Raw genomic sequence first — 17,120 nt, 5'->3', positions numbered from 1 at the left:
ATGCTGTAAATTCTCCCAGAACTTGCAAACGGCATCCTGAAGCTGTTGGAGTGGGATGATACACTATCCCTAGTAGATATCTCTATCACAGCTCAGAGATTCTCAACAGAGTTTAATTACAGGGAATTTCCTGGCAAGTTATTAAAAAAAAAAGGGTACCATACAATAGATTTCCTGGGGTGGCAAGGAGCACTAACATGTTCATTTTTCCATTACAATCTACCTTGCCCGTAATTACTATTGCATTTGCTTTGCCTGCTTTCATAAGGCGAGGTCTAGAATCTTTCCTTAATTCATGGTATGACTTAACAAATCTTTGCACCACAGTGTGTTAAAGATTCAGGATAATGCTCACAGAGCAATTCTAGGCAAGTCATTAGTCAACATTAGTGAGGACGTGTTTCTAGGCTTCCCCAGACATGCATGTGAGCATCTCATCAACACCATTCTCAAGGAACTGACACAAACAAGTCCTTACTCCTTTGCTTGATGGCCTGCCTTATGTAATCCAAGGCAATTGCTGTGCGATTATCTCCGGTCAGCGACTTGTCCATATGAAACCATCAATGGCTAAAAATGTCCAACAGTCTCGCCCCTCAAGACCATGTGGTGCACAGGGATCGTGGACACAAATCCGTTCACCACACAATTCCAGACGGCATTTACAGAATCCCAAGACATCACATTACAAATGGCAAGGCCAGCATAACTTTTTGTTTCACCAAAATACCTACCAAGGTATGGTATTACTTTGGATATTAAAATGTGCTGGGTGTCTTCCATATGTCATACTTTAATGATGAGCACTTATTTACATTCATACATACATACACATAATTCCTACATACATTGCATACATACATATATATATTACATACATATACATTCATACATTACATACATATACATTACAGAGGTACATATTACATACATGTGTACGTATTTTTAACATGCTGGCCATCTCCCACAGAGGTAGGATGGGAAAGGAAGAGGTGAAAGAAGAGTGAAAGCAATGGAATATGATGAAAGGTGGGTGTGTGGAGTACTGTTACAGGACATACATTACCTACCATGTTGAAATGCTCTCTGGTAGTAAAACTTTAAAGGAACAGGGCACACATACTGTCCAGAAACCAAACTAACATTTCGACACAATGGCTTAGCATACCTCCTGCAGTATTCCAAAGGAACACAGTTCTTCACATTGTTGGTTAGCACTAACAGCCTAATCAATCAGGCCACTAAGAGGGAAGCCTGGTCTGGGATGGGCTGTAGAGGCATTGACCACAGAGACCACCTACCAGTAACATCATCTCTACCACTCCTACCAGTGAGTGAGAGAGAATGAGGAAGAGTGTGTGTGTGTGTGTGTGTGTGTGTGTGTGTGTGTGTGTGTGTGTGTGTGTGTGTGTGTGTGTGTGTGTGTGTGTGTGTGTGTGTGTGTGTGTGTGTGTGTGTGTGTGTGTGTACTCACCTATTTGTACTCACCTATTTGTGGTTGCAGGGGTCAAGTCCTAGCTCCTGGCCCCGCCTCTTCACCGGTTGCTACTAGGCCCTCTCTCTCCCCGCTCCATGAGCTTTATCAAACCTCGTCTTAAAACTGTGTATGGTTCCTGCCTCCACTACATCATTTTCTAGGCTATTCCACTGCCTTACAACTCTATGACTGAAGAAATACTTCCTACTATCTCTCTGACTCATTTGTGTCTTCAACTTCCAATTGTGGCCTCTTGTTTCTGTGTCCCCTCCCTGGAACATCCTGTCCTTGTCCACCTTGTCTATTCCACGCAGTATTTTATATGTCGTTATCATGTCTCCCCTGACCCTCCTGTCCTCCAGTGTCGTCAGGCCGATTTCCCTTAATCTTTCTTCATAGGACATTCCCCTTAGCTCTGGAACTAACCTTGTCGCAAACCTTTGTACTTTCTCTAGTTTCTTGACGTGTGTGTGTGTGTGTGTGTGTGTGTGTGTGTGTGTGTGTGTGTGTGTGTGTGTGTGTGTGTGTGTGTGTGTGTGTGTGTGTGTGTGTGTGAGAGAGAGAGAGAGAGAGAGAGAGAGAGAGAGAGAGAGAGAGAGAGAGAGAGAGAGAGAGTGAGAGAGTGAGAGAGTGAGAGAGTGAGAAAGTGAGAAAGTGAGAAAGTGAGAAAGTGAGAAAGTGAGAAAGTGAGAAAGTGAGAAAGTGAGAAAGTGAGTGAGAAAGTGAGTGAGAAAGTGAGAGTGAGTGAGAAAGTGAGAGTGAGTGAGAAAGAGTGAGAGTGAGAAAGAGTGAGAGTGAGAAAGAGTGAAAGTGAGAAAGAGTGAGAAAGAATGAGAAAGAGTGAGAGTGAGAGAGAGTGAGAGAGTGAGAGCAAGAGTGTGAGTGTGTGTGTGTGTGTGTGTGTGTGTGTGTGTGTGTGTGTGTGTGTGTGTGTGTGTGTGTGTGTGTGTTTTGTATGACTTGCTAAAGATCTCAATAGATTGAAAGGTTGTCACAATGGAAGCTCTTTCTGTAAAAATGTCTTTTCTTCGGTATTTATATCACATGGTAAGTTTGAGCCAGTACATTTTCCACACTCATTACTGAAGGTAATAAGAAGTATGAAAGGAAAATGTACTCTTCAAATTATAACTAAAACTTGTATTAAATCTGCACACACAAAAGAAAAATACAATACAAAGCAAAAACATAGTTTTAGATTGAAAAAGTTTTTAAATTTTCATTAACCATAAAAAATGCAATAAATTATAATGTCTGCATAAATTTCAGCTGTCTCATAATAAACACTGATTTTATTTTTATCCAATAATTCCCAACAACTGAGGATTATCGAGTTTTATACTAGTCTTCACCGTGTATTTTTTATATATTTATTTACTATTTCTAGCTGTTAAATATATTAGTATAATTTTTTCAGGATTCTATATTTATATTTTACAAGATAAGAACATTAACAAGATGACTAACTAGCATACATTTTTCTTAATTGAGGTTGCAACAAATATTTCACTTATATAATAGAACAATGAGGGTTAAACGTTTTAGCAAAGGCTTCAGCACAGTTAATTGATTCTGAGCACATCATTATGATTTAAAAGTTTGTAACTGAATTATAGTCAAAGATTATGCATATGCCACTACAAAAAATAGAGAAAAATACTTTTATACAACAGGTATATCTTGCTACTTCTACTTACACTTAAGTCACACTACACATGCATTTGCATTTACACGCTCATCTGGGGTTTCTTCTATTTTCTTAATAGATCTTGTTCTTTATTTCCTCTTATCTCTATGGGGAAATGGAAAAGAATTCTTTCTCCGTAAGCCATGTGCGTGTCATAAGAGGCGACTAAAATGCCGGGAGCAAGAGGCTAGTAACCCCTTCTTCTGTATAAATTACTAAATTTAAAAAGAAAAAAACTTTCATTTTTCTTTTTAGGTCACCCTACCTCAGTGGGATACAACTGGTTCACTGAAAAAAAAACTTTTATACAAGTGACTAAACTTTAATAATATATAGCAGACTACTGGAAACATTTGCTCATGGAAGCAGCACCAGTGAGGAAATAGTGACTGAACTGTCTTCTAGTAATAGTTCTAGTAATAATACTCTGGTTACATTGTTATTGAAACACTGAAACATTGCCCATTAAACCTAAACATCTTTTAACAGTTTTCCTTTCTTCTGTCTTTTTGATTTTTTGTTTTTATCCTACTTCTTCTACTTTCAAATTTGTATGTATATTGAGGCAGTTCTCAACTGACTGCTATTCTTGCTTCTTATTGCAAGTACTGTACTAGTTGACAAATACTTTACTAAACTGGTAGCCAAATATTCATGTGGATTTATTTTAGATAATGAACAACAAGGCACAATACAATGATTGGAACAATACACAAAAAACCCGCACATAAGAGAGAGAAGCCTACAACGACATTTCGGTCTGACTTGGACCATTTACAGTCACACTAGCATAAAAGATTGACAGAGCCTGTACATAATGCCTGACTTTGCAAATGGTTTAAGTCAGACCGAAACATCGTCATAAGCTTCTCTCTCTCCTATGTGTGGGTTATTTGTATATTTTAAGTAATATTTTAAGTGCTCCCTTATAACCCCTTAGTAGCTGAAAGTAATTGACAGGAAAATATACATAGACCCTTCCCCCCCAGTCGAGGAAATTGATATTGCAGATGGAGAAAGGCATCAATTTACTTTTAATTTTTTTTTAAATTTCTAGAAAAGACTAATAGTAAGCTTTATGCTAACTGTTAGTCACCCAAATTGCTGAAAAATATGCATTTGTTTATTATTAATGATAAATGTGATTACATGTGTATTTTATTAGTTGTTAGAGAAGGAAAGTTTAGTTCAGTAAATGTAAACAAACAGGAAATTCATAAAATATATCAAGAATAGATGACATGTGAGAGTATTAAATGAACTTGAAAACTATGACACAAGGGAGAGGGTGGAGGAAAAGATAAGAGAAAGAAGGAAAGGGATAAGAAAGACTCAAATGAGAGGGAAGAGGAAGCTAAGATTAAAAGAAGGAGGGGAGGGGAGGGGCAGGGTAAGATTAAAAGGAGAGAGGAAGAGGATAGGAAAATTAATGGGGAAGGGGATTGGAAGGAAAGATTAAAAAAAGGAATGGAAGGGAAAGAGAGACTAAAAAACATAAGCGGAGGGAAGAAGAAATTAAGAGAAGGAAATGAGAGAGGAAACTTTAAGTGAAGGAAAAGAAGAAATAAAGATTAATTAACACTACTAAGTATCTTGCTACTCCTACTTACACTTTGGTCACACTTCACAGACACGCACATGCATATAAATATATATATACATCTAGGTTTTTCTCCTTTTTCTAAATAGCTCTTGTTCTTCTTTATTTCTTCTATTGTCCATGGGGAAGTGGAAAAGAATCTTTCCTCCGTAAGCCATGCGTGTCGTATGAGGCGACTAAAATGCCGGGAGCGATGGGCTAGTAACCCCTTCTCCTGTAGACATTTACTAAAAAAGAGAAGAAGAAAAACTTTATAAAACTGGGATGCTTGAATGTGCGTGGATGTAGTGCGGATGACAAGAAACAGATGATTGCTGATGTTATGAATAAAAAGAAGTTGGATGTCCTGGCCCTAAGCGAAACAAAGCTGAAGGGGACAGGGGAGTTTCGGTGGGGGGAAATAAATGGGATTAAATCTGGAGTATCTGAGAGAGTTAGAGCTAAGGAAGGGGTAGCAGTAATGTTGAAGGATCAGTTATGGAAGGAGAAAAGAGAATATGAATGTGTAAATTCAAGAATTATGTGGATTAAAGTAAAGGTTGGATGCGAAAAGTGGGTCATAATAAGCATGTATGCACCTGGAGAAGAGAGGAAAAGAGAGAGAGAGAGAGAGAGAGAGAGAGAGAGGAAAAGAGAGAGAGAGAGAGAGGAAAAGAGAGAGAGAGAGAGAGAGAGAGAGAGAGAGAGAGAGAGAGAGAGAGAGAGAGAGAGAGAGAGAGAGAGAGAGAGAGATAAAGAGAGAGAGAGAGAGAGAGAGAGAGAGAGAGAGAGAGAGAGAGAGAGAGAGAGAGAGATAAAGAGAGAGAGAGAGAGAGAGAGATAAAGAGAGAGAGAGAGAGAGAGAGATAAAGAGAGAGAGAGAGAGAGAGAGAGAGAGAGAGAGAGAGAGAGAGAGAGAGAGAGAGAGAGATATATATATAGATAGATATATAGATATATATATATATAGATATATATATATATAGATAGATATATAGATATATAGATATATATATATATAGATATATATATATATATATATATATATATTTTGGGAGATGTTAAGTGAATGTATAGGAACCTTTGAACCAAGTGAGAGAGTAATTGTGATAGGGGACCTGAATGCTAAAGTAGGAGAAACTTTTGAGAGGGTGTGGTAGGTAAGTTTGGGGTGAGAGGTGTAAATGATAATGGGAACCCTTTGATTGAACTTTGTACAGAAAGGGGTTTAGTTATAGGTAATACATATTTTAAGAAAAAGAGGATAAATAAGTATGCAAGATATGATGCAGGGCGAAATGACAGTAGTTTGTTGGATTATGTATTGGTAGATAAAAGACTGTTGAGTAGACTTCAGGATGTACATGTTTATAGAGGGGCCACAGATATATCAGATCACTTTTTAGTTGTAGCTACACTGAGAGTAAAAGGTAGATGGGATACAAGGAGAATAGAAGCATCAGGGAAGGGAGAGGTGAAGGTTTATAAACTAAAAGAGGAGGCAGTTAGGGTAAGATATAAACAGCTATTGGAGGATAGATGGGCTAATGAGAGCATAGGCAATGGGGTCGAAGAGGTATGGGGTAGGTTTAAAAATGTAGTGTTAGAGCGTTCAGCAGAAGTCTGTGGTTACAGGAAAGTGGGTGCGGGAGGGAAGAGGAGCGATTGGTGGAATGATGATGTAAAGAGAGTAGTAAGGGAGAAAAAGTTAGCATATGAGAAGTTTTTGCAAAGTAGAAGTGATGCAAGGAGGAAAGAGTACATGGAGAAAAAGAGAGAGGTTAAGAGAGTGGTGAAGCAATGTAAAAAGAGAGCAAATGAGAGAGTGGGTGAGATGTTATCAACAAATTTTGTTGAAAATAACAAAGTTTTAGAGTGAGATTAACAAGTTAAGGAAGCCTAGAGAACAAATGGATTTGTCAGTTAAAAATAGGAGAGGAGAGTTATTAAATGGAGCGTTAGAGGTATTGGGAAGATGGAGGGAATATTTTGAGGAATTGTTAAATGTTGATGAAGATAGGGAAGCTGTGATTTCGTGTATAGGGCAAGGAGGAATAACATCTTGTAGGAGTGAGGAAGAGCCAGTTGTGAGTGTGGGGGAAGTTCGTGAGGCAGTAGGTAAAATGAAAGGGGGTAAGGCAGCCGGGATTGATGGGATAAAGATAGAAATGTTAAAAGCAGGTGGGGATATAGTTTTGGAGTGGTTGGTGCAACAATTTAATAAATGTATGGAAGAGGGTAAGGTACCTAGGGATTGGGAGAGAGCATGCAAAGTTCCTTTGTATAAAGGCAAAGGGGACAAAAGAGAGTGCAAAAATTAAAGGGGGAGAAGTCTGTTGAGTATACCTGGTAAAGTGTATGGTAGAGTTATTATTGAAAGAATTAAGAGTAAGATGGAGAATAGGATAGCAGATGAACAAGGAGGCTTTAGGAAAGGTAGGGGGTGTGTGGACCAGGTGTTTACAGTGAAACATACAAGTGAACAGTATTTAGATAAGGCTAAAGCAGTTTTTGTGGCATATATGGATTTGGAAAAGGCATATGACAGGGTGGATAGGGGGGCTATGTGGCAGATGTTGCAGGTGTATGGTGTAGGAGGTAGGTTACTGAAAGCAGTGAAGAGTTTTTACGAGGATAATGAGGCTCAAGTTAGAGTATGTAGGAAAGAGGGAGATTATTTCCCAGTAAAAGTAGGCCTTAGACAAGGATGGGTGATGTCACCATGGTTGTTTAATATATTTATAGATGGGGTTGTAAGAGAAGTAAATGCGAGGGTCTTGGCAAGAGGCATGGAGTTAAAAGATAAAGAATCACACAAAGTGGGAGTTGTCACAGTTGCTCTTTGCTGATGATCTGAAGAGAAGTTGCAGAGGTTGGTGGATGAATTTGGAAGGGTATGCAAAAGAAGAAAATTAAAAGTGAATACAGGAAAGAGTAAGGTTATGGGGATAACAAAAAGATTAGGTGATGAAAGATTGGATATCAGATTGGAGGGAGAGAGTATGGAAGAGGTGAATGTATTCAGATATTTGGGAGTGGACATGTCAGCGGATGGGTCTATGAAAGAGGAGGTGAATCATAGAATTGATGAGGGGAAAAAGGTGTGGGCGAAATGTTGTCAATAAAGGATCACATTAAACTGCATATTTGTTTATGTTTCCATTACCTGGAGTTTACCTGGAGAGAGTTCCGGGGGTCAACGCCCCCGCGGCCCGGTCTGAGACCAGGCCTCCTGGTGGATCAGAGCCTGATCAACCAGGCTGTTGCTGCTGGCTGCACGCAAACCAACATACGAGCCACAGCCCGGCTGATCCGGAACTGACTTTAGGTGCTTGTCCAGTGCCAGCTTGAAGACTGCCAGGGGTCTGTTGGTAATCCCCCTTATGTGTGCTGGGAGGCAGTTGAACAGTCTCGGGCCCCTGACACTTATTGTATGGTCTCTTAACGTGCTAGTGACACCCCTGCTTTTCATTGGGGGGATGGTGCATCGTCTGCCAAGTCTTTTGCTTTCGTAATGAGTGATTTTCGTGTGCAAGTTCGGTACTAGTCCCTCTAGGATTTTCCAGGTGTATATAATCATGTATCTCTCCCTCCTGCGTTCCAGGGAATACAGGTTTAGGAACCTCAAGCGCTCCCAATAATTGAGGTGTTTTATCTCCGTTATGCGCGCCGTGAAAGTTCTCTGTACATTTTCTAGGTCGGCAATTTCACCTGCCTTGAAAGGTGCTGTTAGTGTGCAGCAATATTCCAGCCTAGATAGAACAAGTGACCTGAAGAGTGTCATCATGGGCTTGGCCTCCCTAGTTTTGAAGGTTCTCATTATCCATCCTGTCATTTTTCTAGCAGATGCGATTGATACAATGTTATGGTCCTTGAAGGTGAGATCCTCCGACATGATCACTCCCAGGTCTTTGACGTTGGTGTTTCGCTCTATTTTGTGGCCAGAATTTGTTTTGTACTCTGATGAAGATTTAATTTCCTCATGTTTACCATATCTGAGTAATTGAAATTTCTCATCGTTGAACTTCATATTGTTTTCTGCAGCCCACTGAAAGATTTGGTTGATGTCTGCCTGGAGCTTTGCAGTGTCTGCAATGGAAGACACTGTCATGCAGATTCGGGTGTCATCTGCAAAGGAAGACACGGTGCTGTGGCTGACATCCTTGTCTATGTCGGATATAAGGATGAGGAACAAGATGGGAGCGAGTACTGTGCCTTGTGGAACAGAGCTTTTCACCGTAGCTGCCTCGGACTTTACTCTGTTGACGACTACTCTCTGTGTTCTGTTAGTGAGGAAATTATAGATCCATCGACCGACTTTTCCTGTTATTCCTTTAGCACGCATTTTGTGCGCTATTGTGCCATGGTCACACTTGTCGAAGGCTTTTGCAAAGTCTGTATATATTACATCTGCATTCTTTTTGTCTTCTAGTGCATTTAGGACCTTGTCGTAGTGGTCCAATAGTTGAGACAGACAGGAGCGACCTGTTCTAAACCCATGTTGCCCTGGGTTGTGTAACTGATGGGTTTCTAGATGCGTGGTGATCTTGCTTCTTAGGACCCTTTCAAAGATTTTTATGTTATGGGATGTTAGTGCTATTGGTCTGTAGTTCTTTGCTGTTGCTTTACTGCCCCCTTTGTGGAGTGGGGCTATGTCTGTTGTTTTTAGTAACTGTGGGACGACCCCCGTGTCCATGCTCCCTCTCCATAGGATGGAAAAGGCTCGTGATAGGGGCTTCTTGCAGTTCTTGATGAACACAGAGTTCCATGAGTCTGGCCCTGGGGCAGAGTGCATGGGCATGTCATTTATCGCCTGTTCGAAGTCATTTGGCGTCAGGATAACATCGGATAGGCTTGTGTTAATCAAATTTTGTGGCTCTCTCATAAAAAATTCATTTTGATCTTCGACTCTCAGTCTGGTTAGCGGCTTGCTAAAAACTGAGTCATATTGGGACTTGAGTAGCTCACTCATTTCCTTGCTGTCATCTGTGTAGGACCCATCTTGTTTAAGTAGGGGCCCAATACTGGACGTTGTTCTTGATTTTGATTTGGCATAGGAGAAGAAATACTTTGGGTTTCTTTCGATTTCATTTATGGCTTTTAGTTCTTCCCGCGATTCCTGACTCCTAAAGGATTCTTTTAGCTTAAGTTCGATGCTTGCTATTTCTCTGACCAGTGTCTCCCTACGCATTTCAGATATATTGACCTCTTTTAGCCGCTCTGTTATTCTTTTCCGTCGCCTGTAAAGGGAGCGCCTGTCTCTTTCTGTTTTACATCTACTCCTCCTTTTTCTTAGAGGAATAAGCCTTGTGCATACATCGAGTGCCACCGAGTTAATCTGTTCTAGGCATAAGTTGGGGTCTGTGTTGCTTAGTATATCTTCCCAGCTTATATCGGTTAGGACTTGGTTTACTTGGTCCCACTTTATGTTTTTGTTATTGAAGTTGAATTTGGTGAATGCTCCCTCGTGACTAATCTCATTATGTCGGTCTGGGGCTCCGCGCATACATGACTGAACCTCAATTATGTTGTGATCTGAGTATATTGTTTTTGATATGGTGATATTTCTTATCAGATCATCATTGTTAGTGAAGATGAGGTCTAGTGTATTCTCCAGTCTAGTAGGCTCTATTATTTGCTGGTTTAAATTGAATTTTGTGCAGAGATTTAAAAGCTCGCGTGAGTGTGAGTTTTCATTAGAGCTGCCTCCTGGTGTTATTACTGCAACAATATTATTTGCTATATTCCTCCATTTTAGGTGCCTTAAGTTGAAATCCCCCAGGAGCAAGATGTTGGGTGCAGGAGCTGGAAGGTTTTCCAGACAGTGGTCAATTTTTAACAGCTGTTCCTGGAATTGCTGGGATGTTGCATCCGGAGGCTTGTAGACTATCACAATGACTAGGTTTTGGTTCTCGACCTTTACTGCTAAAACTTCCACTACATCATTTGAGGCATTTAGCAGTTCTGTGCAAACAAGTGACTCTGCAATGTACAGGCCAACCCCCCCCCTTTTGCCTGTTCACTCTGTCACATCTGTATAGGTTGTAACCTGGGATCCATATTTCGTTGTCCAAGTGATCCTTTATGTGGGTCTCAGTGAAAGCCGCGAACATTGCCTTTGCCTCTGCAAGCAGTCCACGGATGAAAGGTATTTTGTTGTTTGTTGCTGGCTTTAGACCCTGTATATTTGCAAAGAAGAATGTTATCGGACTGGTGGTATTGTTGGTACTGGGGGGGGATTTTTTTTCCGGCATTAGTATCTGTATCTGTTGGTTTGGAGTGGAGGCCATCGACTGTGGTTCCACTCCAGGAATGACTGGATTTGGTGTACGATTTCTGCCATTTCCTGCCAGTTTTTTTTCCTTCCTGGCACTAATAAACCTCTCCCTCTTGAGTGGCTGTGGCTACCCAGGTTTTCCCATGGCCTGGATGTTTTGTATCTTTTTGTCCCCTTTAGATGGTATGCCTGGCAATTTAAGTTATAGCACAGTCTTTCCTGTACTGAAGAGGTACACAGTTCAGGGTGAAAAAGCTTACAGGAAGGGAGTTTGCATTTTCCTGTTGTCATATGGGCATGGCATTTCCTAGGGTGGTCATAGTTGCACGTCCCATCTGTTTTTCCAGATTTCCCATGCCAGCAGATACCGAGTGCATAGTATGTGCACAGGCTTGGTTTCCGTTTGCCTTGGGTTTCTGTGACTGTATTCCCTGTTGGTGCATGTTTCCCTGTCTTACTTCTATCCTCCCTAGCACCAACAATGGAGCTCCCACCAGTTGTTTTTGGTAATTTATCCTTGGTTGGTATTTTATACCATTTATTTTCATCGTAGTTTGGAAGTTAGGAGGAGGTGCGGGATTACCAAAACTGTTGTCCAGAGGGCTGAGGAAGGGATGTTGAGATGGTTCGGACATGTAGAGAGAATGGAGCGAAACAGAATGACTTCAAGAGCGCATCAGTCTGTAGTGGAAGGAAGGCGGGGTGGGGGTCGGTCCAGGAAAGGTTGGAGGGAGGGGGTAAAGGAGGTTTTGGGTGCGAGGGGCTTGGACTTCCAGCAGGCATGCGTGAGCGTGTTTAATAGGAGTGAATGGAGACAAATGGTTTTTAATACTTGACGTGCTGTTGGAGTGTGAGCAAAGTAACATTTATGAAGGGATTCAGAGAAACCGGCAGGCCGGACTTGAGTCCTGGAGATGGGAAGTACAGTGCTTGCACTCTGAAGGAGGGGTGTTAATGTTGCAGTTTAAAAACTGTAGTGTAAAGCACCCTTCTGGCAAGACAGTGATGGAGCGAATGATGGTGAAAGTTTTTCTTTTTTGGGCCACCCTGCCTTGGTGGGAATCGGCCAGTGTGTTAATAAAAAAAAATACTAAGTACACAGCTACCTTTCACACAACACTTGTAGCTTCCAGCAGGTACTACATCTAGGTGTACAGGTTTTATGGTATGTATATCAATAACAGACTGTGTAGTGAAGACACAAGTGCAACACTTCGAACATTTTATTCATGAAATTTTTTTTCCCCTATTAGGAGCTCTGACAAACATCTAATGGGCAAAACTTTTCCTTAATATGTCCTAATTGTTGCACATATGTCTTCATTTACAGATACCTGGATATGTCAACTGATGTGGGTCATGTTCTGGGGGAGGAACTAAATACGATCCCATTGGAAATAAGCCACAATGCTTGACTTCCATAGGTTATCCTGTGTTATTAACCCTCCGGCACCACTAAATCAAACAGGATTTATATAGTATTTAGATTGCTAGAGGAAAGCATGTAACTGAATGGTACCGTGTGTGTGTTTAGAAAGACATTTAAGAGAATGCCAAGACTCTATTCTCCAAGAAAAAAGCACAATAAGTTAACAGGCTCCTGTGTGCTGACTAACATATGTCTATGGCAAGAAGGCTGGTGCTTCCATAGATGCTACAATACTATATAAACATATACATGAAGAGAAACTAAGAAGACTGGCAGATTTCTATGATGTTGTAAGTAGAAGAGTACAGCATGTTGAAATTACTGTAGCAACATTATTCAGTGTGAGATTCAACAGCTCAAGAAATACTGACATAGTTGAACCTTATTCTAAACAAACAACTAGATGTTCTGAGTGAGCTTAGACTTCTAGAAATTATATAATAGTGAAATTACCTCAGTACCTGCTATCCTACATATGAGAAATATTTTTTCTTTCTATCACGAACATAAAATTTTGTAAAATAACCTACAAAACAGAAAATGGATGAGGAAATATTTCTAGCAAGACTAGAGAAACACAGTGGAAAATGTACCAAAAATACCAGAAATTAAAGGAATGTAAGGAGAGGAAAATACTAAGAATTATACAGTAATATATGACGAAATGATTTTTAGGAAATGTACATGAAGAGCAAAGAAGATTGACAGGAAGATGGAAAGAAACACTGAGGAGAGTCAAGAGAGGATAGGAAAGCAAGAAAATTGATACAAGAGACACTAGGGAATGGGAAAGAAATGGAGGCATAAATAAAAGGAAATAAAAATATATTATGAGAAGGATTAGGAACAAATATTTGATAACATAATAAAAAGTCAAGGAAGATAAGAAGTGAGACTGTAAAAAATGAGGAAATGTGTATATAGTGAAAAGACAAAAATACTGTTAAAGAGGAAGAGGACACATGAAGCTGGTATATTCAAGCTTAAAGTAGTGAAGCTGACAATATTCAAGCTTCAAGTAGTGAAGCTGACAATATTCAAGCTTCAAGTAGTGAAGCTGACAATATTCAGTCTAAAATTTGTATTTAACATTAAATGCTGATAAAGCATATTGTTCCTATAAGGCATTACTGAAAGTAAGGGAAAACTGAACATCTTAACTATAGTACAAAAAAAAAATGGCTAAATAATATGCTATTTATGTATGGGAAAAATACAAAAAATTAGAGGAAAAAAGAAGAAAAATATTTAATTATTTTTAATTTTAAAGAAGCATAGTGATTTATAACATTTTTACCAAAGCTCAGATGTAGCTGACCCTTAAAATCAGCAACACATATATAATAAAATAAGTATTATAGTTCATAAAGTTACAACACAACAATACAAATAATTTCCTTCAACATACTGCAATGATCTGTGCCCGAGATCCTGACTGATGCTAAACTTATATCAATGGAATCTTGCATGGCTACTGAAAACACTTCAGCTTCATGTGACACATGGATGTAGAGTTGCAACACAGTGAAATGTATGAAGCACACAGCAAAATGTATGAGGCACACAGCAAAATGTATGAAGCACACAGCAAAATGTATAAAGCAAGGCTAACCTGATTGTTGTCACTGTCAGAGGGTGTGGGCATTGCAACCAGTGCCTGACGAGATGATGTGACGGTGTTGGCAGAATCATGGTGATGGTGGTGGTGGTGGTGATGGTGGTGATGAGGCAACTTAGCCACACTCAGTCGGCGAAGAGGGTGTAACGTGCATTGTTTGCTGTGCTCAGCACCAACACCTGCACCACACCCACACTCTACACCACTCTTGTTGGCTACTGCTGCTGCTGCTGCCGCTGCACGAGCCACTCGCTGCTTCTCCATTAGCTGTGCCACAATGGCCTCCACCGTCTCAGCCGTCTGTGTACCAACATTTTTATTACCATCACTGCACAAAGTAATTATCACTAGAGTATAAGCAGCTCAACTTACATCAGAATATGTATAGCAATAAACACAAACAACCATATTATTTTCTGCTATCCACTGGTTCTTATCTTCTAGACACAGTACTGGGCTGTATATGTTACTCTAATAGTGTACAATGTGACAAAAACTCTTATGAAATCATATGTCAAGTACACAATAATTGTTAAGGGTACTGGGAATTGTTACCAATCATCCAAAAGTAGGTACTGTAACTTGCTGAAGTAACTTATTCAGCTCAGGGGGACATGAAGGTTACTCATTGCCAATACCCAGCAACATACACAACAAACACAATAATATAATTAGCAAAAATAAAGCAAGACTTATTCATGCACAATTTCTCATGCAGGTAGCAATATATCTTACCTTGGTCACATTGCTTGGAAAATGAACGAAAACTAATTTTTAAAGGGTGTCAGCAGTAAGAACAGTCAATTATGGGGGTGATGCTGATGCCAAGAAGCAAGATAATTTTAAATGGGACACAAAAGTTATAATTAGCATAAAAAAAAAGTACTGCAGGGATGTCAAGTAATGGGTCAGCACAAACAAGGTTGGTAGGTTGTTGGACATGCTGATAAATGAAGATGAGCAGCAACAGCTCAAGTCATACATGTTCTCATACACCATTTTAAAACATCCTTTTTACGTCATCAAGTGCATATATTAGTATTCGAACATTTCCATAGAGAGGCACCTAGAAAGCACACACGCCCACAAGTGTGCACATGCACACACACACTTGTGCAAGTATGTGCATGTTCACAAGTGCACACACACACACACACACACACACACACACATATATATATATGCACTCTCAAATACACAAAAGAAGAGGCTGATAGGAAGAGAGAGAGGACAACCACATAAAAGATTATCTAAGGATACACAACAATTCATTATCCTAGACCTTAACATATCCTAGGTACCAATGGAAGCCCAAATCATTGTGTCATGAACAGAAAGGGATTAATCACTCCTGCACCACAGGGCAGTTTGGAGCATACTCTGCCAGAATAAGCAGAGCAATCAGAGTAGATGGTGAGCTTGGGCCTACTATGGCTGCCAATCAGAAGAATAGTGGAAGTAAGTGAGGAGATCAACAGTAAAAACAGAGACCCTGCATTGTACCTGAGTACAATACAAATTTCATCAAGGATCACCAAAAGGCCTATCTCTCCATCACTCTTTGATCTGTTGGTAAAGGCCTTGATTCTTGAAGCATAGACAAAATCATTCTCGATCAAAGAAGTTCATCAAAGTCATTACTCGTACCATCCAAGTTGGGCAGGGAATGAAACCAACCTTCCTGACTGTTGACATATCCAGCCATCAGAGCTGGATGTGAAAAGGTTTTGAAAAACTCAACCACCCAGCAGAGAAACCACGCATCCTCTGCCACAAAGACTGTATCATAAGCTACACTGCCAAACATCACAAACTTAACTGCTTATGGTACAAATCTAGTAGGAACTCATCAGAGGCTCTTAAATGCAGTTGCTCAGGATGCCCCACTGCACAGCCAAATCCTTAGGTGGTGAACAAGATCAATCTAACGCAGCTGGGAGGAGCAGGCTGAGGACAAGATATTACAGTCATACTTAAGTCTGGATTAGCTTGAGTATGACACCTTACCTTTGATATACTTTTGATGAGTTCCACAAGTTTTTCTACTCCCGGAGCCCAGCCATGGGCCAGGCTCGTCTGGTGCTTGCCTGCATCTAAGCTTGCCTGCATCCAGCCCAAGGACTGAGAAAGCACTTTCCAAAATTTCAAGGCCCACAATTCATTCATTCATTCTGAATTGCTTAGGTTGAGGGGAAAAAGTAAATTGCCATGTCCAGGCCTAATTGATAACCATTCCTTTATAGTCAACATGAGGGGGTCATCTCTGCAATATTGTCCACTACTGCCTATAGACAATGACAGGACACCTTTGGGGTGGGCAATGAGTAAGACACCCACATATAAGGAGGCCTTCATGCCATCAAAGAAATCATCATACAAGCCTTTGTTGTACAGTGATGAGAAATTCTGAATGTAATATTGGCTCATTTTAAAATAGATGGAAAAATACAATATACAGATGACAGAATGATAATTTTTTTAATAGTATATGTTAGGCCAAAATTGGAATATGTAACTCTGGCATGAAATATATACATGTCCTCTAGGTAATATAAAAAAAGGTTGAGAGAAATTTAAGATTACTGCTCTCATAATGCTCTCACTGGAAGACTGGAGAGGAGTTAGTATAACTACATAAATATAAATTTATAAGATATGTGGAAAAGTGGACAAGGAAGATTTCTTGGTGCCAGTAACAGGGATACAAGAAGCTATACTTTTAAACTATACAAAAAGCAATGTAGAAGAGATACCAAAAGACATCTCTTTGCAAACAGAAGTAAATGGCTGGAAAAAATTATACAATAAATTGTATTAAAAGTACTAAAATTTTCAGAAATTAAACAGTAATCTGTATTAAAACTACTAGAAATTTAAAAACTAGTACAGGTTTCTATCGCTGTATGTGACATCACTTAATGTGAATTCGCCAATGTGCTGCTTCAATTCTTTCTTAGAAATTTAACACACAGAATTTAGGGAGAAATATTGTCTAATAAAAAGATTTGCTCTGCTATATGTTTGATATTCCTAGTTTGTCAGTTATGTCTCTC

General features: G+C 39.8%; 1 protein-coding gene across 5 annotated transcripts in view; it reads right to left on the bottom strand.

Moving 5' to 3' along the window:
- Positions 1-17,120, bottom strand: part of Camta (Calmodulin-binding transcription activator) — an 891,447-nt gene that overhangs the window by 115,496 nt on the left and 758,831 nt on the right. For all 5 annotated transcript variants that reach the window (XM_070092342.1, XM_070092341.1, XM_053787510.2 and 2 more), the window contains one exon: positions 14,062-14,367. In XM_070092342.1, the coding sequence (XP_069948443.1) occupies positions 14,062-14,367 (306 nt within the window). The remainder of the gene's footprint in view (positions 1-14,061; positions 14,368-17,120) is intronic.

Source organism: Cherax quadricarinatus, chromosome 39 (genome assembly GCF_038502225.1).
Source record: "Cherax quadricarinatus isolate ZL_2023a chromosome 39, ASM3850222v1, whole genome shotgun sequence".
NCBI lineage: Eukaryota > Metazoa > Arthropoda > Malacostraca > Decapoda > Parastacidae > Cherax > Cherax quadricarinatus.
This window is presented reverse-complemented; position numbering and strand designations above follow the sequence as displayed.